Source organism: Bufo gargarizans, chromosome 5, assembly GCF_014858855.1.
Source record: "Bufo gargarizans isolate SCDJY-AF-19 chromosome 5, ASM1485885v1, whole genome shotgun sequence".
NCBI lineage: Eukaryota > Metazoa > Chordata > Amphibia > Anura > Bufonidae > Bufo > Bufo gargarizans.
The window spans coordinates 464474861-464495915 of record NC_058084.1 but is presented as its reverse complement, the minus strand read 5'-3'; the positions used below and the strand labels follow the sequence as shown (position 1 = coordinate 464495915).

Below are 21055 nucleotides of genomic sequence, written 5' to 3'. Positions count from 1 at the left end.
AATTATCTATTCTAGTTCCTGCTCATAAAATGAAACAGCTGAAGCTAGCCTTGCCAAGACAGTAGTTGTCACCAACAAGGCTACAGGAGTTGCTTTGACTTTTTCAGTTCATGACCGAGGGATCAAAGCTCTAATAACCATAACCTGAGATAGGATCAGTGTGTTTATTCGTCATCTTGCCCTCTGGGATGAATTCAAATTTTTCATGTCTATTTCTGGACTAGTAATAATAAAACAAAATTAACATTTAAATGATATATACCATGAAAATGTTTTATTAATCCCCCACCCCCCAGCAAATAATGCAATATACATTGTCAGGCTCTTCAGGATATGGATTGGAGTGAGGCAAACAATAGCACTAAAAGCAATATAGAGACCTAAAAACATCAATAAAGGGCAATTAAAACGTGCAAGCCTACGGAGTACATGAATGCGTATGAAATTCGCCATCTCAAGGACATTCGGTCAAATTTTATATCACATTATATAAGCATCTATTAAACGGCTACTATGAAATTAGGAAAATATGTTCTGCCTCACTTGACTAGAGCTGCAATACTTGACATAAACCATGGAGAGGAGAGGTGCTGTTTTTGGGGGGGGGGGGGGGGGGGAGATGCATTTTTTTTCCTAATCTCTTAGCTTTGCCCCATAGTTTAACTGACCCATCAAGAGCAAGCACTTTCCATACTTCCTGCGGTTCTGACAAGTGCATTGGAAGGGGGCAGTATTGGCCAGTGTGTTATAGAGGGGCAGCACTTATGAGTGCATCGCAGGGGGGCAGAACTGATAAGTGCATTGGGGGGGGGCACGACTGATGAATGCACTGGAAAGGGATCACTGATGAGTGCAATGGAGGGGGGCAGGACTAATGAGTGCATTGGAGGGGGCAGGACTAATGAGTGCATTGGAGGGGGCAGGACTAATGAGTGCATTGGAGGGGGGCAGGACTAATGAGTGCATTGGAGGGGGGCAGAACTAATGAGTGCATTGGAGGGGGCAGGACTAATGAGTGCATTGGAGGGGGGCAGGACTAATGAGTGCATTGGAGGGGGGCAGGACTAATGAGTGCATTGGAGGGGGGCAGGACTAATGAGTGCATTGGAGGGGGGCAGAACTAATGAGTGCATTGGAGGGGGCAGGACTAATGAGTGCATTGGAGGGGGGCAGGACTAATGAGTGCATTGGAGGGGGGCAGGACTAATGAGTGCATTGGAGGGGGGCAGGACTAATGAGTGCATTGGAGGGGGGCAGAACTAATGAGTGCATTGGAGGGGGCAGGACTAATGAGTGCATTGGAGGGGGGCAGGACTAATGAGTGCATTGGAGGGGGGCAGAACTAATGAGTGCGTTGGAGGGGGGCAGGACTAATGAGTGCAGTGGAATGGGACAGCACTGGTGAGTGCATTGGAGGGGGGCAGGACTGATGAGTGCATTGGAGGGGGGCAGGACTGATGAGTGCAGTGGAATGGGACAGCACTGATGAGTGCGTTGGAGGGGCAGCACTGATTAATGTATTGGGGCAGCGTTGATGAGTCTACTGAGGAGCAGAGATGTAGGGTGTAGTACAGAGTATCGCGCAGGGTAGTGAAGTTGCAGAGCTGAAGACTGTATTAAAGGGCAGCAGCGATGAGTGCTCCATGGACATATTCAGCACTACTGCATCTATTCAAACGGTTGATGGGCAGGTTTCTGGTGTGGCACAGGCCATCTACAAACCTCGCTGCTATACTGTAACAGAGTGCCATGTGACACTAGTGAGATAAAGAAGTCATGTACAGAAGTGACAAAGTAAAAAAAAAATATGTAAAATGTATTCAGTGCCTTTAAACCGTACGACACATGAGACAGAAGAAAGCTTTAATGATGAATGTGTAGCTCATGGGCAAGAACTTCCACACGTCTACCATCCCATCCCACCAATAAAATGACCAAAAGTATTTCACAGCGTGCACCCATTTAACTAATGAATCCGGCAAGGTGCCCCGGGTCGCACAAGTGAGCAGGACCGCAAAGACAAATGACTTCAATGAAATAATGGAGTGGCCGTATAATGCAGCTTCCCCGAAATACACTGGATGAGCAGCTTTACTGAAAAGTAATAAGACCGAGACGTCCCTGTGACAGGCATGTGCCGGGGTTATTCTTCCATTTCAGAGAGGAACAAACAGAAGAAAAAAAAAAGTCTCCCTCGCACTCCCAACATCGGGGGATAGGTTGGAACTACACCTCCAAGGAATGGACTGTCGGTGTAAGACGCAGGCGGAGTTCTCAGATATGCCATTACATTCTAAACACTTTCTTATCCCTGAAGGATTTGAGTCACATATAATGGAGAGAGAGAACGAGGGAGAGACACAGCGCCTGTATATCCGTATGAATGAGAGTGTGCAAAGAAAATACAGTGTGGGAGAAAGAAAGAGCGTGGGAAGAAGAGAGGGAGAGAAAAACTGACAAGAGCGTGAAAGAGAGCCCGCGGCTACGGATAAGAGAGAAAGAGCCCGCGGCTATGGATAAGAGAGAAAGAGCCCGCGGCTACGGATAAGAGAGAAAGAGCCCGCGGCTACGGATAAGAGAGAAAGAGCCCGCGGCTACGGATAAGAGAGAAAGAGCCCGCGGCTACGGATAAGAGAGAAAGAGCCCGCGGCTACGGATAAGAGAGAAAGAGCCCGCGGCTACGGATAAGAGAGAAAGAGCCCGCGGCTACGGATAAGAGAGAAAAAGCCCGCGGCTACGGATAAGAGAGAAAGAGCCCGCGGCTACGGATAAGAGCCCGCAGCTACGGATAAGAGAGAAAGAGCCCGCGGCTACGGATAAGAGAGAAAGAGCCCGCTGCTACGGATAAGAGAGAAAAAGCCCGCGGCTACGGATAAGAGAGAAAGAGCCCGCGGCTACGGATAAGAGAGAAAGAGCCCGCGGCTACGGATAAGAGAGAAAGAGCCCGCGGCTACGGATAAGAGAGAAAGAGCCCGCGGCTACGGATAGAGAGAAAGAGCCCGCTGCTACGGATAAGAGAGAAAGAGCCCGCGGCTACGGATAAGAGAGAAAGAGCCCGCTGCTACGGATAAGAGAGAAAGAGCCCGCTGCTACGGATAAGAGAGAAAGAGCCCGCGGCTACGGATAAGAGAGAAAGAGCCCGCGGCTACGGATAAGAGAGAAAGAGCCCGCGGCTACGGATAAGAGAGAAAGAGCCCGCGGCTACGGATAAGAGAGAAAGAGCCCGCGGCTACGGATAAGAGAGAAAGAGCCCGCGGCTACGGATAAGAGAGAAAGAGCCCGCGGCTACGGATAAGAGAGAAAAAGCCCGCGGCTACGGATAAGAGAGAAAGAGCCCGCGGCTACGGATAAGAGCCCGCAGCTACGGATGAGAGAGAAAGAGCCCGCGGCTACGGATAAGAGAGAAAGAGCCCGCGGCTACGGATAAGAGAGAAAAAGCCCGCGGCTACGGATAAGAGAGAAAGAGCCCGCGGCTACGGATAAGAGAGAAAGAGCCCGCGGCTACGGATAAGAGAGAAAGAGCCCGCGGCTACGGATAAGAGAGAAAGAGCCCGCTGCTACGGATAAGAGAGAAAGAGCCCGCTGCTACGGATAAGAGAGAAAGAGCCCGCGGCTACGGATAAGAGAGAAAGAGCCCGCGGCTACGGATAAGAGAGAAAGAGCCCGCGGCTACGGATAAGAGAGAAAGAGCCCGCGGCTACGGATAAGAGAGAAAGAGCCCGCGGCTACGGATAAGAGAGAAAGCCCGTGGCTACGGATAAAGCCTCATGCACACGACCGTTCCGTTTTTTGCGGTCCGCAAAAAAACAGAAGGCGTCCGTGTGCCTTCCGCAATTTACGGAAACTGAACGGGCGGCCCATTGTAAAAAAGCCTATTCTTGTCCGCAAAACGGACAAGAAAAGGACATGCTATATTTTTTTTGAGGGGCCACCGTTGCAGCCCTATTGAAGTGAATGGGTCCACACCTGAGCCGCAAAAAATGCAGCTCGGATGCGGACCACAACAACAGTCGTGTGCATGAGGCCTAAGAGAGAAAGAGCCCGCGGCTACGGATAGGAAAGAGCCCACGGCTACAGATAAGAGAGAAAGACCCCGCGGCTACGGATAGGAAAGAGCCCGCGGCTACGGATAGGAAAGAGCCCGCGGCTACGGATAGGAAAGAGCCCGCGGCTACGGATAGGAAAGAGCCCGCGGCTACGGATAGGAAAGAGCCCGCGGCTACGGATAGGAAAGAGCCCGCGGCTACGGATAGGAAAGAGCCCACGGCTACAGATAAGAGAAAAAGAGCCCATGGCCTTCAGGTGGGGGAAAGAGCCCGGCAGTGGGGGAAAGAGCCCGGCAGTGGGGGAAAGAGCCCGGCAGTGGGGGAAAGAGCCCGGCAGTGGGGGAAAGAGCCCGGCAGTGGGGGAAAGAGCCCGGCAGTGTGTCTGTGGTTGGCTGATAGGAACTCGGGGCAACAATGTGGAATCTGAATGGCTGCTAGCATTGATAGTTTTCACAGAGGGAGGAATTTGGTTTAACATAATCATACTATATATTATGGAACGGCTTATAATGCAGATCTCAGATCCTATATGCAGTGGGTCTTCTTGAATGACAGGGAACTCCGGCTCCTTTCACTAATCCTTAGAAGGGCTTTCTGTGAGCTTCCACTCATGCACTAGTACCCTCTCAATTCATCACAAATACAACAGTATTGCATATAAGATACATACAGACTTACCATACATAGGTCCTTGTAAGGCAGTTTCTGAAATTTTGTATCCGAGTTTCCTGCACAAAGCTCCACATATCCCAGAACAACTTGGAACACTGTGTTGTGGATTGCCTGCGTGAAGTGCATGTGCAGCTGGTCCATTGCCGTCTAAAAGGTGAAGACCAGACATCAAAATTAGTGACCAAAGCAACTACAAGTCAGGAAAGGTGCACATATATTTGGACTACTGAGGCTCCCTAAGGTTTAGCCCTAGAAGTAACCATGTCAGATGTCCATGCTCTTGTGGAGAGCAAGACAGCCAATTTCTATACTCAACTTATGCCAGTGGCCTAAACAAACAGTCACCTGCCGTTGTGCCTCCAGCTTCCGCAGGGTTGTCCTCGATGGGATCTAGAGGATGGGAGCTCTCTGACCGTCCTGTCTCAATAGAGCAGTAGTGCGCATATTAAACAACCACTCCACTCATTTCTATTGGACTGAAGTAGACAGTGCTCCATCAGTCCCACAGAAGAGAATGGAGTGACGGATCAACATGCCCAGTACCGCTCCATTCAGGCAAGGCACTCATGGAAACCTCCATTCTCTGGGTCACTGAAATCCAAGATGTAGGACTCCCAGTGATCCGACATTTATCACTTGTTTATCGGATAACCTCATTAATTCCTTCCCGGGAGTGACCATATTGGAAACACGCACTTCCTTCCTTTACATTATATATGGACAATGCAGCACAATGGGCGTGCTTTATGGTAGGATGAAGGAGATTCAATTGACAGAGAAATTACATGTATTATTACAGTCTCCAGTAAGTGACAGACTACAGCCACTCCCTCACCCTTAAGCAGTACAATAGAACAGTCTTCGAATAATAATGAGATGACTCTGCTGACCAGTTCCCAGTCTATATGGCTAAGCTGACAAATAAAAAACAAAACAAAAAACTGCATGACATTTACACGTCAGCCAAAACCACGATTGGAGCCTCCACAGAGATCAGGTAGAAGGAAAAGATCTGCACCTGTTTTGTGTTTGGAGCCGCACCTGGTTTTGGCTCAAAATCAGGCCTTTTTCACACGAACGTGTGCGCTCCGTGGCCCTATTGCGGACCGCAATTGCAGATCCGCAATACACGGGCGCCGCTCCATGGGCATTCCGCATCATGGATGCAGACCCATTCACTTGAATGGGTCCGTAAATACGGAGATGCGGAAAGGTGCGGAACGGAAGCACGGAACGGAACCCTACGGAATCACTACAGAGTGCTTCCGTGGGGTTTCGTCCCGTACTTCCGTTGCGCAAAAAGATAGAACATTAAAGTGGACCCATTAAAGTGAATGGGTCCGCGATCCGCTGCGGCTACCTGACGGTTGGTGTTCGTGCATTGCTGCCCGCAATTTGCGGGCCGCAGCACGAACACGGGTGCACACGTTCGTGTGCAAGAGGCCTCACTGATGGAAATCACTGACGTGTGAATGAGGCATTAATGTCAAAAAATCTGCTTTGCATCTGCACAGGTATAGTATGTCCAGTGACGGACCATGCACCATCCCGTCACTTCGTTTAGGAGGCGATTCTAATAAACCTAACTTTTTTCACTTTCTACAGAACTTGTAAACTGCGACACGACACGAGGCACAAGATTAAGAGCCTCAGACTTCTCGTGATTTCCAATCTAGATACTTGATGTCTTTATCTTCTTTATTTATTTTGTGCATAAATTTTATCCCCCATACTTTAGAAGAATGAAAAAATTCTCTTACAAAAAGGACTGTCAGGGAGAAGGTCAGTCCGAAACAGGGGAATAAATGGATATAAATAAGAGGAAGTGTCTCCGGTGAAGGTCTCACTGGGATTTTAGAAGGGCTTGTTCACATAAATCTTTTATCCACATATCATCTGCAGATTTATTGTAAAAAAAAAGAAAGCTGAAGCAGCGAACATTAAAGAAAATAAATAGAAGGTACATTTTTAACCCTTTCAGTACCGGGCCACTTTTCACCTTAAATCCTAGGCCAATGTGTCACTTTATGTGGTAATAACTTTGGAACACTTTTACTTATTCAAGCCTTTCTGAGATTGTTTTCTTGTGACACATGGTACTTCATGACAGTCATAAATTTGAGTCAATATATTTCACCTTTATTTATAAAATAATCCAAAATGTACAAAAAATTTGGAAACATTCACAATCTTTTACATTTTAACTTCTCTACTTTTAAGACAGATAGTAATTCCTCATAAAATGGTTATCAGTCAACATTCCCCATATGTCTGCTTTATGTTGGCATCATTTTGTAAATGTAATTTTATTTTTTAGGACATTAGAAGGTTTAGAAGTTTAGAAGCTATTTTTCAAATTTTCAACAAAATTTTCCAAACCATTTTTTTAAGCACAAATTCAGTTATAAAGTGATTTTAAGGGGCTTACCTAATGGAAACCACCTATAAATGACCCCATCTTAGAAACTACACCCCTCAAAACTATTCAAAACTGATGTTACAAACGTTGTTAACCCTTGAGGTGTTCCACAAGGATTAAAGGAAAATAGAGGTGAAATTACAAAATTTCACTTTTTTGGTAGATTTTTTTCTTGCAACACAGCAAGGGTTAACAGCTAAAGAAACCTCAATATACATTACTCTGATTCTGCAGTTTACAGAAATACCCCATATGTGGCGATAAACTGCTCTATGGGCATGTGGCGGTGGTCAGAAGGAAAGGAGCGCCATATGGATTTTGGAGGCAGATTTCGCTGGAATGGTTTTTAGGCATCATTTTGTATTTGAAGAGACCCTGGTGTACCCCTACAGTAGAAACCCTCAAAAAGTGACCCCATTTTGGAAACTACACCCCTTAAAGAATATATTGAGGGGGTACTGAGCACTTTGACCCCCTAAGCGTTTTACGGAATTTGGAAACACTTGGCTGTAAAAATGAAAAGTTTTGTTTCTTCCAATAAAATGTTGCTTTAGCCCCAAATTTGTCATTTTCACAAGGGGTAACGGGAGAAAAAGCACCCCATGATTTTTTACCCATTTTCTCCTGAATACGGAAACACCCGATATGTGGTGGTAAACTGCTGTGGGGGCAGATGGCAGGACTCAGAAAGGAAGAAGCGCCATATGGCTTTTGCAGCGCAGATTTTGATGGATAGGTTTATGGGTGGCCATTGGTTTTATTTTTAAGTGATTGCCTTATCTGGGGATAATTTTTTGCGGGATGAGGTGGACTGGTGCAATTTTGGGGTACATAAGACTTTTTGATCGCTTGGTATTAAAGTTTTTGTGAGGCAAGATGAAACAAAAATGCTGTTTTGGCATAGTTTTTTTTTTTTTTTTTTACAGCATTCATCTGAGGGGACATATAATGTGATATTTGTAAAGAGAAGGTGTTACGGACGCAGCAATTCTTAATATGTCTATCGTTTTGTTATGTTTTTACACAGTGAAATCATTTTTGAACAGAATAAAATCTTTTTTTTTGTGTTGCCATTTTATGAGAGCCCTATTTTTTATTTTTGGTGTGATTGTCTTAGGTAGGGTCTCATTTTTTGCAGAATTAGAGGACTGTTTGGTATGATTTTGGGCTACATAAGACTTTTTGATCACTTGGTATTACACTTTTTGTGAGGCAAGGTGACCAGAAAATTGTTTTTTTGACACAGTTTTTTTTTTTTTACGGCGTTCACCTGACGGGGTGGATCATGTGATATTTTTATAGAGCCGGTCGATACGGACGCAGCGATCCCTAATATGTCTACTTTTCTTTTTTTCCCTATTTTTTAACTTTATTTTGGGAAAAGGACGCTTTTTTTTTTTTTTTTTTTTTTTTTTGTCCCACTCTGGGACTTCAACTTTTGGGGGTTTGATCCCCTTTACAATGCATTACAATACTTATGTATTGTAATGCATTGGCTATAAGTGTATTACACTGTGTAATACGCTTACAGCTTCCTGCCTTTGAGATCCAAGGGGTTGGATTTCACAGGCTCTCACGGAAGGCAGCCAAGATGCCTAAGAAAGCATCAGGCTGCCTTCCCTACCATCGGGTCCCCATCACAACAGCGCGGGGACCCGATGGACACCCCGCATCCTGCAGGATGACGCACGTGCCGCGGTCAGTGCTGACTGCGGCAGTGCAAGGGTTAATGCGCTGGCATCAGTGTTTTCACCGATGCCGGCACATACAGCAGGGATCCGACTAGCAGTGACTGCCGGACCCCTGCAGCTCACCAGGCAGGCGCAGCTCCTGCACCCGCCCGTAGCGCCGTAGCTGTACGGCACTGGGATTTCTATCCAAATTTCCAGCGCCGTACATCCTATGGGTTAAAGAGGATCCGTCTGCTCTTCTGTGCGGTGTAGTATAGAGGATCTGGCGGCTCTTCTGTGCGGTGTGTTACAGAGGATCTGTCAGCTCTCCTGTGTGGTGTAGTATAGAGGATCTGTCAGCTCTCCTGTGTGGTGTAGTATAGAGGATCTGTCAGCTCTCCTGTGTGGTGTAGTATAGAGGATCCGTCCGCTCTCCTGTGTGATGTAGTATAGAGGATCTGTCGGCTCTCCTGTGCGGTCTAGTATAGAGGATCCGTCAGCTCTCCTGTGTGGTGTAGTATAGAGGATCTGTCAGCTCTGCTGTGTGGTGTAGTATAGAAGATCTGGTCCTCTCTGTGGGTGTAGTTCTGTGTGGTGTAGTATGAGGATCTGTCAGCTTCCTGTGTGGTGTAGTATAGAGGATCTGTCAGCTCTCCTGTGTGGTGTAGCATAGAGGATCTGTCGGCTCTCCTGTGTGGTGTAGTATAGAGGATCTGTCAGCTCTCCTGTGTGGTGCATAGGATCTGTCAGCTCTCCTGTGTGGTGTAGTATAGAGGATCTGTCAGCTCTCCTGTGTGGTGTAGCATAGAGGATCTGTCGGCTCTCCTGTGTGGTGTAGTATAGAGGATCTGTCAGCTCTCCTGTGTGGTGCATAGGATCTGTCAGCTCTCCTGTGTGGTGTAGTATGGAGGATCTGTCAAATCTCCTGTGTGGTGTAGTATAGAGGATCTGTCAGCTCTCCTGTGTGGTGTAGTATAGAGGATCTGTCAGCTCTCCTGTGTGGTGTAGTATAGAGGATCTGTCAGCTCTCCTGTGTGGTGCATAGGATCTGTCAGCTCTCCTGTGTGGTGTAGTATGGAGGATCTGTCAAATCTCCTGTGTGGTGTAGTATAGAGGATCTGTCAGCTCTCCTGTGTGGTGTAGTATAGAGGATCTGTCGGCTCTCCTGTGTGGTGTAGTATAGAGGATCTGTTGGCTCTCCTGTGTGGTGTAGTATAGAGGATCTGTCAGCTCTCCTGTGTGATGTAGTATAGAGGATCTGTCAGCTCTGCTGTGTGGTGTAGTATAGAGGATCTGTCGGCTCTCCTGTGTGGTGTAGTATAGAGGATCTGTCGGCTCTCCTGTGTGGTGTAGTATAGAGGATCTGTCAGCTCTCCTGTGTGGTGTAGTATAGAGGATCTGTCAGCTCTCCTATGTGGTGTAGTATAGAGGTTCTGTCGGCTCTCCTGTGTGGTGTAGTATAGAGGATCTGTCGGCTCTCCTGTGTGGTGTAGTATAGAGGATCTGTCGGCTCTCCTGTGCGGTGTAGTATAAAGGATCTGTCAGCTCTCCTGTGTGGTGTAGTATAGAGGATCTGTCAGCTCCTGTGTGGTGTAGTATAGAGGATCTGTCAGCTCTGCTGTGTGGTGTAGTATAGAGGATCTGTCAGCTCTCCTGTGTGGTGTAGTATAGAGGATCTGTCGGCTCTCCTGTGTGGTGTAGTATAGAGGATCTGTCAGCTCTGCTGTGCGGTGTAGTATAGAGGATCTGTCAGCTCTGCTGTGCGGTGTAGTATAGAGGATCTGTCAGCTATTTCCCCGAATCATCCACATATTTCTAGGAGGAATAAAACACGTACATTGCCATGACTCCAGTATGCAGGATAGTGATGTGATGAGTTCACTTACATCGATCAGCAGTACAACTTAATGCATTTTGCTAAAATGAAAATCAATCCGGCTCTTTGACATCTTCATAACAAAACGTTAATGGCTGCTTTTAAGCGTTGGGTGATTATTCTCCAGAATTACTCCGCCATCCACCATCTAGAGAAGATTTCTCCTTAAGATGAATTTTAATTATTTCTTCCTTTCAAGTTTGTTACACACTTTCCCCTTAATAGAAGCATTAAAGCACTCACAGCCTAAGTGGTTCCCTAACAAACTGGACTCCGTTAATGCCCTAAGTATACCCAGGTATCTCCTCTTTTCTGAAGAACATTGGAGGATGTGGTCCGTGTTCTGAAGCACTGGCCATCATGTATTTCAACCCTAAAGGACACTTCATAATACATTTTCTTGCATGCTTTCTGAGTGAGCAGATTCTTCCCGAGTGCACAGAGTTTATTTTGTAGGCCTAGGCCGATGAGACAGGAGAGTGATATGTAGGTTCCCATCAGAATAGGTCGCCTTGTCAATGGCAGATGGGCTCAGACAATTTGATGTGTGCAAAGAACCTAGGGGGGAATTCTCTCTCTTTATGGAGAGCACCTGAAGGGTGTAAGAGGCCATGCTATGCTCCTCTGGGAAAAAGACATGAAAATTAGACCTCTTTCCATAAATAAAAGAAGTAGAAATAGTGCCCCCTGGATCCTTGCAAAGTTAGGTATTCCGGTTTTTATTTTATATTTATATAGTTTATATAATACGAAATCATACAATTTTCTAATACACGTATTAAAAATTCTGCTTCCATGCATTTCATATATCAGGCTGTTGACCCCTATATGCAATAGAATGGTATAGTCCATGTATCAAACCTATGTAATGCATCCATATCCCAACTGAAATATGGCAACACTCCCTTCACAACATATAACCCCTGACAGTCAGTAAGCAGCAGTGTTACCTGACATACCGTACATGTGCTGGGACAGCAGGCAGGACACATCCATGTGATGTGTAAATAGGATTTGTGGTTTAATCATGATTTGCACTGTGTTTATCTACATGGCCGCCTGTCTCTAGGTGACTTGTCAAATGGCCGCCTGTCTCTAGGTGACTTGTCAAATGGCCGCCTGTCTCTAGGTGACTTGTCAAATGGCCGCCTGTCTCTAGGTGACTTGTCAAATGGCCGCCTGTCTCTAGGTGACTTGTCAAATGGCCGCCTGTCTCTAGGTGACTTGTAAAAATGGCTGCCTGTCTCTAGGCGACTTGTAAAATGGCTGCCTGTCTTTAGGTGATTTGTAAAATGGCTGCCTGTCTCTAGGTGATTTGTAAAATGGCTGCCTGTCTCTAGGTGATTTGTAAAATGGCTGCCTGTCTCTAGGTGATTAGTAAAATGGCTGCCTGTCTCTAGGTGATTAGTAAAATGGCTGCCTGTCTCTAGGTGATTTGTAAAATGGCTGCCTGTCTCTAGGTGATTTGTAAAATGGCTGCCTGTCTCTAGGTGATTAGTAAAATGGCTGCTTGTCTCCAGGTGATTTGTAAAATGGCTGCCTGTCTCTAGGTGATGTTGTCATGTTGTTAATAAAGTTTAGTGTAACAAACAAACAACACACACACAGATGTGTTTCTACACAGACACAGACAGACATGATTAAATAAATAGATGTGTATTAGAAAATTGTTCAACATCCTATTCTGTAAAGAAATAAATGTAATCATTAAAACTGGAATACCTCTTTAAGCCAGTTCTATGCTCCACACAGATGAAAGGCGGTCACCGAGAAACAGATGTCTACAGGCAAGGTACTGGCTTTGCTATAATCCTCTGGCATCAGTGGGTCGGCTTTCTTTTCTTTTTAGAAGGAAAGCTAATTCACAAAGATCCTCAAATTTCTATGTAAGTACAGCAGTAGTGAAGTAGAATATATATTCGATGTCTGCATACTTAGTGTAAAGCGGCCTGCTGACGCATGTAGTGCTTGTTTGCTTTAGCACATGTCATATTACCAATAGAATAATGGAACAGAAACAGCACCATAGTCAGTTTGTGATGGTCGGGCGCAATCCATCTGGGAACACAGGCAATGGCCCACTGGTAAATCCAAAAAACAAAAGGTGAGGCAGCACTTCAAGTACGGTGAATGGGTGTAGGACTTTTTGGGGAATAAATGGATCCTACACCCATTTACTGTACTTGGAGTGCTTCCTTATCTTTTGCTTTCTGGATAGATAGATAGATAGATAGATAGATAGATAGATAGGTAGGTAGATAGGTAGGTAGATAGGTAGGTAGGTAGATAGGTAGGTAGGTAGATAGGTAGATAGGTAGGTAGGTAGATAGGTAGGTAGGTAGATAGGTAGGTAGATAGGTAGGTAGATAGGTAGGTAGGTAGGTAGGTAGGTAGATAGATAGATAGGTAGGTAGGTAGGTAGGTAGATACACCACTCACAAAAAGTTAGGGATATTTGGTTTGTGGGTGAACTTAACCACCTAACTGTTTTCCCCGAGTCCAGCTTGGGCAGTGGGAAAACTGTTCTGCCGGAGCTGGGCTCGGGGAGAAAGTGAAGGGGGGGGGGGGGGGCTGCTTTAGATGCTGCTATCTCCTGAATGGTAGCAGCTAGAAACATTCCAGGTTTCATACAAGACCAAAATTGCAGCATTAGCCCAGGCAACAGAGGAGAAATCACTGTTAGAAATCGAGTCGGGAATAATCACGGGTAAAATCTGTTTTTACTTTCACCTTCAGCTGCATTCACAGCATCCCGATTTCTATCAGTGTTATCTTCCCTTGTACTGAACATATTGCTGTGTATTTAATACACTATATAACCCAAAATGGTTCCTAAAAACCCTACAACTAATCCCGCTAAATAAAATAAAAAATTGAAGAAAAAATTAAAAAGTTATGACTGCTAGAACAAAAAGGGGGACAATCTTATTGGTCCTTAAGGCTAAAATTAAGGATGTCACTAAGGGGTTAAAAATGCAATAGTGTCCCCTGAGTTGTGTGCCAACAAGATTTACTGCAGACACACACAAAAAATCTACAATAAAAAAAAGTGACTTTTTGGGAGGGTTTTTTCAATTTTAACGTGACTGTTAGAAGGTTAATGTGACCTTCTCTGAACTTCTGAATGCACATGTCCAACTGTTCAATGTTTCAGCACTTTTTGCACAGCTTGCTGTTCTCCAACAAGGAGCTTAACGGCAAAATTCACAAACAGGTGTTGGATCCATAAATCACCCTGGTTCAATTCGAATTGGTATTTAAACAGTCCTCCTCATCATGCTGTTCACATTTTGACATCATGAGACCAAGACGACACCTAACAATTGATCAACAGTACCTCGCCATTGCGAGGCTTCAAGCAGGATGTTTTCACATGGACGTGGCCACTGAGCTTAGGGTGTCACAGGGATCAGCTGGGTCACCGTGAAGAGGCTCGTAACTCTGTACCCCAGAACCTCAATGACCCGAGGGCCGCTCTTCAAGAACAGTGGGATGCCGTGCCTCAGGAGACAATAAGTAGACGTCGTTGTCAAGCTGTAATTGATGCTCAAGGCCACAGGACAAGTTTTTAAGACACTGACATTTTTGTGGGGGTAGAGCATATCCACCTCTGGAGTCAGCTTTTGTTTCAATAAATTGTTTGAGATGAGGAAATCACCATTGCTGCTTCTACTTAAAGGATAACTGTCATATTTTTTTTATTTGCTAGTTTATTAGAGTTAGGCATGTACACCTGATTTAGTCTGTCAATGATTGCCAAAAGATCTGTAATTACCTTATAATAACAGCTTTCATTAATGTCCTCTGTCCCTTTCCACTGCTCCCTTAAAAGACTGTTGCTATGGCTCATCTGTCTCCGGCTAGGAAGACAGAGGGGCGGTCCTTCACACTGCATGCCTGCATTAGGCTTCAGAGTGAGGAGGCGTGTTTCTCAGTAATCCAATCTGATTGGCTGGCAGGAAGCTGCTGGCTACAGCAAGTGTGTATGTGACCTGAGGGAAAGCAGTTTTGGCCTCAGAGAACTGGCAGAGGAGCCATCTTAAGAAGATTCTCATAATGTAGGATTCAAAACAGCTGTAACTAAGGGGAACACTTAAGGAAAACTGCTTTATGCATAATGCAGTAACATGTGCTGAAATTGGATTTTTTTAATGAAAATATGACAGTTATCCATATGACAGTTTTTTCCATAAATTTCACCCAAAAGCCAAATATCCCTAACTTTTTGTGAGCAGTGTAGATAGATAGACATAAAATCCAGCACTCCAATAAAATGTGCAATTCTTTATATATCAATGAGAATCTTCTCAAGATGGCTCCTCTGCCAGTTCTCTGAGGCCAAAACTGCTTTCTCTCAGGTCACATACAAACTTGCTGTAGCCAGCAGCTTCCTGCCAGCCAATCAGATTGGATTTTTCTATGTTTCTATTGCATGGAATAGCCTTCCTGCAGAAGTGGTAGCTGCAAATACAGTGGAGGAGATTAAGCATGCATGGGATAGGCATAAGGCCATCCTTCATATAAGATAGGGCCAGGGGCTATCCATAGTATTCAGTATATTGGGCAGACTAGATGGGCCAAATGGTTCTTATCTGCAGACACATTCTATAATATGGCTACAATTTCAATTGACCCGAGACTGTAACCATGTTGATGTCTGTGGAATAAATAATTGAGGATTTTATCGGACTGCTTGGATTGCTGGATTTTCTGTTTATGGTGTTTCACGAGTTCTCCAGCTTCTCCGTGCATCGAGGTTTATCTCTTATTTTTTTCACCATGAAATCTGAAGAGATCTTTTTTTTTTTTTGGAATATAGACAAACAGACAGAATCTCTTGTGGGATTACTGTTGAACAGTATACAAAGCTTTCTCTGTGGCCACATTACCTCCCTATACCTATCTCTTGGTGCCACATCATTAAAGGGTTTCTGTCACCTGAAAAATGTGTATTAATCTGGCTGACATTAGCGATATAGTTATGTTCAGCTGACATTAGCACATTAGTGCCATCTCGCTGCGTGCCGCCGTTATTGAGATTTTTTTTTATTTTATAATATGCTAATGAGCCTTTGGGAGCAGGGGGGGGGCATTGCCCTCGCTCCTAGAGGCTCCATTCTCCCACCTCTGGCCATGCCCTGCTACACTAGATTTACAGGGCCAGGCAGCGTTCACCTCCTCATGCGGGCCCTGCGCACTGGTGAGATCTTGCGCCGTTCAGCATTCGGCGCAGGCGCAGTGAGGAAGCTGGCAACCAGCAAGCGCCCTTCACTCACTGCGCCCGCGCCGTATACTGAACGGGATGGCGCAGGCACGAGATTTACACTGCAGACAGTGTCGGAGGTAGGAGACCAACGCTGCCTGGCCCTGTCAATCTAGTGCGGTGTTTCCCAACCAGTGTGCCTCCAGTTGTTGCAAAACTACAACTCGCAGCATGCCCAGACAGCCTTTGGTTGTGCGGGCATGCTGGGAGTTGTAGTTTTGCAACAGCTGGAGGCACACTGGTTGGGAAACACTGATCTAGTGTAGCAGTGCATGGCCATAGGTGGGAGAACGGAGCTTCTAGGAGCAGGGGCAATGCCCCCCCCACTTTGCTCCTAGAGGCTAATAAGCATATTATAATAGTTTGTTTTTCTCAATAACGGCGGCAGGCAGTGAGATGGCACTAATATAGTTATGTTCAGCTGACGTTAGCAAATCGCTGGGGCAGAAACACTGAAGCCCCTCTAGACAGAAAATAACGCCAGTCATTTGTGCCCACGGGCTTTGCCAGTGAAGTGGGCGAGAGCCCTTTTGTGTTGCTGTTAATAAAATGACTGTACAGAAGCCACGGGCGGCAGCGTGCATTTATTGCTTGTTTCATTTCACATGTGAACAGGACTCAGAGGGGTACAACGAAGATTACACAGACCTCTGCCAGTGCCCCCCTCAGCTGAACGCCTGTCTTAGCGGGTCACCCCCTTACCTGCGTTTTCCCCAGAAGTCTATACGCCTGCTGCACTTTTGTATAGTGAGTGACATCAAAGTTCTTGCAGATCTTACAGAGTGCCACATCTAGTTGTTCCTATAGAAAACAAAAAACAAAAAAACATTACATACTTTTATATATGTTACGGTTACAAACACAAACTACAGGCCCATTCCCATACAAACTTATGTATAGGCAAGGACACAATGCAACTCCTCCATCCAAAGCAGCCTATAATACGGTGAGGAATTTTTATATTATTCAGTTACAAGTATTTTGGGCTAAAAAAAAAAAATTTTAATAAATAAAAAATTTTGCTTCAATTTGGCTTCCATAGCTTCTATGTTTCACACTATATAGCAGCTGCAGAAAGTCATTCTGTGCTAAATCAGTCAGAGAGCTTGTCTGACAGCTCGGTCTCCACCGCCTCTCTCCTGAACAATTTTCTAAGCTGATTTATGCCCAAATGAAAGAATTTATCACAGGATGGCTTTCTGCAGCTGCTCTGTACTGTGCAACATCAAATCCGCAGATGCCAAACGCTGCAGCATTTTTTAATAAAACCTTTTAGAATTTTTAGCCTAAAATACATGTAAATCAAAAATAAAAAAAAATGGCTCCTGAAGGTATCCATAACTTAAGGACGTAGCCCTGTTTGGTATTAGGCTAAGATAGGAATATCAATTTAAGGCCTCATGCACACGACCGTTGTTTGGGTCCGCATCCTAGCCACAGTTTTTGCGGCTTGGATGCGGACCTATTCACTTCAATGGGGTCGCAAAAGATGCGGACAGCACTCCGTGTGCTGTCCGCATCCGTTGCTACGTTCTGTGGTACGCAAAAAAAAAATCTAACCTGTCCTATTCTTGTCCGTTTTGCGGGCAAGAATAGACAGTTATATCAATGGCTGTCCGTGCCGTTCCGCAAATGGCGGAACGCACACAGATGCCATCCATGTTTTGCGGATCCGCAATTTGCAGACCGCAAAACAGACAACAGTCGTGTGCATGAGGCCTAAGGGAAAGATCAACCATGTAATGTGTTACTGGTAAGAACAACCAGACATCTATATTCTCTAATAAGGGACTTGCTCTTAGACAACCCCTTTAAGTGGGTAAACTGGATAGGAAAGTGCACACATAATCTAATTGGGTTCTCTTGGTTCAGCTCAGAATATTTCTCCATTTGGTCTACACTGCTTAAAGTTCAGAGCTGAACCCGGACGTACCTCCATTTTCTCCCAGGAAACCCCCCTGACTTGAGCATCGGAGCAGTTCATAGGCATTTTTTGGAGATCCGGTGACGTACCGGGCTCTCCATGGGGCTGCCAGTAAGCCCCGGTGACGTCACCAGCACTGATGGGCGGGCATTAGCGCTGCCCTTGCCTGTAAAATGGCTAGGGCAGCGCTGAAGCCCAGTCCATCAGAGCCGGTGACATCAGTGGTGAAGCTTCCGCCCGGCAGTGTATGATTTTAAACAAAAGAGCCCTTGCCCAGCGCGATTTAGCGCAGGGCAAAAGAGAGCATCGGAGCATTTCATGGCATCGGAGCATTTCATGGATTCTTAAGGCAGGAGGGCTGCCGGGTTGAAATGATGGGTATGTCCGGGTTCAGCTCTGAACCAGGACAACCCCTCCGGACCGCCTAACGCAGATGTGCGGTCCGGAGGTGGCAGCCCTGCGCAGAGTCACGCATATACGCGTCATCTCGCGAGGGCCGGGATTTCCTGTGAACGCGCGCACACAGGCGCGCGCGCTCACAGGAACGGAAGGTAAGCGAGTGGATCTCCAGCCTGCCAGCGGCGATCGCTCGCTGGCAGGCTGGAGATCCGAATTTTTTAACCCCTAACAGGTATATTAGACGCTGTTTTCATAACAGCGTCGAATATACCTCCTACCTGGTCCGCGGGTGGTCCCTTTTGTTAGGATCGACCACCAGAGGACTCAGGTAGGTCAGTACAGTCGCACCAAACCCCACACAACCCCCCCCCCCCCGTCACTTATTAACCCCTTATAAACCCCTGATCACCCATGATCACCCCATATAAACTCCCTGATCACCCCCCTGTCATTGATCACCGCCCTGTCATTGATCACCCCCCCTGTCAGGCTCCGTTCAGACGTCCGTATGATTTTTACGGATCCACGGATACATGGATCGGATCCGCAAAAAGCATACGGACGTCTGAATGGAGCCTTACAGGGGGGTGATCAATGACAGGCGGGTGATCACCCATATACACTCCCTGATCACCCCCTGTCATTGATCACCCCCCTGTCATTGATCACTCCCCTGTAAGGCTCCATTCAGACGTCCGCATGATTTTTACGGATCCATGGATACATGGATCGGATCCGCAAAACACATGCGGACGTCTGAATGGAGCCTTACAGGGGGTGATCAATGACAGGCGGGTGATCACCCATATACACTCCCTGATCACCCCCCTGTCATTGATAACCCCCCTGTAAGGCTCCATTCAGACGTTCGCATGTGTTTTGTGGATCCGATCCATGTATCCATGGATCCGTAAAAAATCATGCGGATGTCTGAATGGAGCCTTACAGGGGGGGTGATCAGTGACAGGGGGGTGATCACCCTGATTACCCTGATCACCCCCTGTCATTGATAACCCCCCTGTAAGGCTCCATTCAGACGTCCGCATGCGTTTTGTGGATCCGATCCATGTATCCATGGATCCGTAAAAAATCATGCGGATGTCTGAATGGAGCCTTACAGGGGGGGTGATCAGTGACAGGGGGGTGATCACCCTGATTACCCTGATCACCCCCTGTCATTGATAACCCCCCTGTAAGGCTCCATTCAGACGTCCACATGCGTTTTGTGGATCCGATCCATGTATCCATGGATCCGTAAAAAATCATGCGGATGTCTGAATGGAGCCTTACAGGGGGGGGTGATCAATGACAGGGGGGTGATCAGGGAGTCTATATGGGTGATCACCCCCCTGTCATTGATCACCCCCCTTGTCATTGATCACCCCCCCCCCCTGGTAAGGCTCCATTCAGACATTTTTTTTGGCACAAGTTAGCGGAAATTTTTGTTTGTTTTTGTTTTTGTTTTTTCTTACAAAGTCTCATATTCTACTAACTTGTGTCAAAAAATAAAATCTCCCATGAACTCGCCATACCCCTCACGGAATCCAAATGCGTAAACATTTTTAGACATTTATATTCCAGACTTCTTCTCACGCTTTAGGGCCCCTAAAAAGCCAGGGCAGTATAAATACCCCACATGTGACCCCATTTCGGAAAGAAGACACCCCAAGGTATTCCGTGAGGGGCATATTGAGTCCATGAAAGATTGAAATTTTTGTCCTAAGTTAGCGGAAAGTGAGACTTTGTGAGAAAAAAACAAAAAAAATCAATATCCGCTAACTTATGCAAAAAAAAAATAATTTCTAGGAACTCGCCAGGCCCCTCATTGAATACCTTGGGGTGTCTTCTTTCCAAAGTGGGGTCACATGTGGGGTATTTATACTGCCCTGGCTTTTTAGGGGCCCGAAAGTGTGAGAAGAAGTCTGGGATCCAAATGTCTAAAAATGCCCTCCTAAAAGGAATTTGGGCCCCTTTGCGCATCTAGGCTGCAAAAAAGTGTCACACATGTGGTATCGCTGTACTCAGGAGAAGTTGGGGAATGTGTTTTGGGGTGTCATTTTACATATACCCATGCTGGGTGAGAAAAATATCTTGGTCAAATGCCAACTTTGTATAAAAAAATGGGAAAAGTTGTCTTTTGCCAAGATATTTCTCTCACCCAGCATGGGTATATGTAAAATGACACCCCAAAACACATTCCCCAACTTCTCCTGAGTACGGCGATACCAGATGTGTGACACTTTTTTGATGCCAAGGTGGGCAAAGGGGCACATATTCCAAAGTGCACCTTTTGGATTTCACCGGTCATTTTTTACACATTTTGATTGCAAAGTTCTTCTCACACATTTGGGCCCCTAAATTGCCAGGGCAGTATAACTACCCCACAAGTGACCCCATTTTGGAAAGAAGACACCCCAAGGTATTCTGTGAGGGGCATGGTGAGTTCCTAGAATTTTTTATTTTTTGTCGCAAGTTAGTGGAATATGAGACTTTGTAAGAAAAAATAAAAAAAATAAAATCATCATAATTTTCCGCTAACTTGTGACAAAAAATAAAAAGTTCTATGAACTCACTATGCCCATCAGCGAATACCTTAGGGTGTCTACTTTCCGAAATGGGGTCATTTGTGGGGTTTTTCTACTGTTTGGGCATTGTAGAACCTCAGGAATCATGACAGGTGCTCAGAAAATCAGAGCTGTTTCAAAAAGCGGAAATTCAAATTTTTGTACCATAGTTTGTAAACGCTATAACTTTTACCCAAACCATTTTTTTTTTGCCCAAACATT

General features: G+C 45.8%; 1 protein-coding gene across 1 annotated transcript in view; it reads right to left on the bottom strand.

Annotated features, from left to right (window-relative positions):
• The window catches only part of VPS50 (VPS50 subunit of EARP/GARPII complex), a 174515-nt gene that overhangs the window by 60696 nt on the left and 92764 nt on the right, over window positions 1-21055 (bottom strand). Inside the window, exons 11-12 of the mRNA XM_044293698.1 lie at window positions 16649-16747; window positions 4725-4865 (exon numbers count right to left, since the gene is read on the bottom strand). Of these exons, the coding sequence (XP_044149633.1) occupies window positions 4725-4865; window positions 16649-16747 (240 nt within the window). The remainder of the gene's footprint in view (window positions 1-4724; window positions 4866-16648; window positions 16748-21055) is intronic.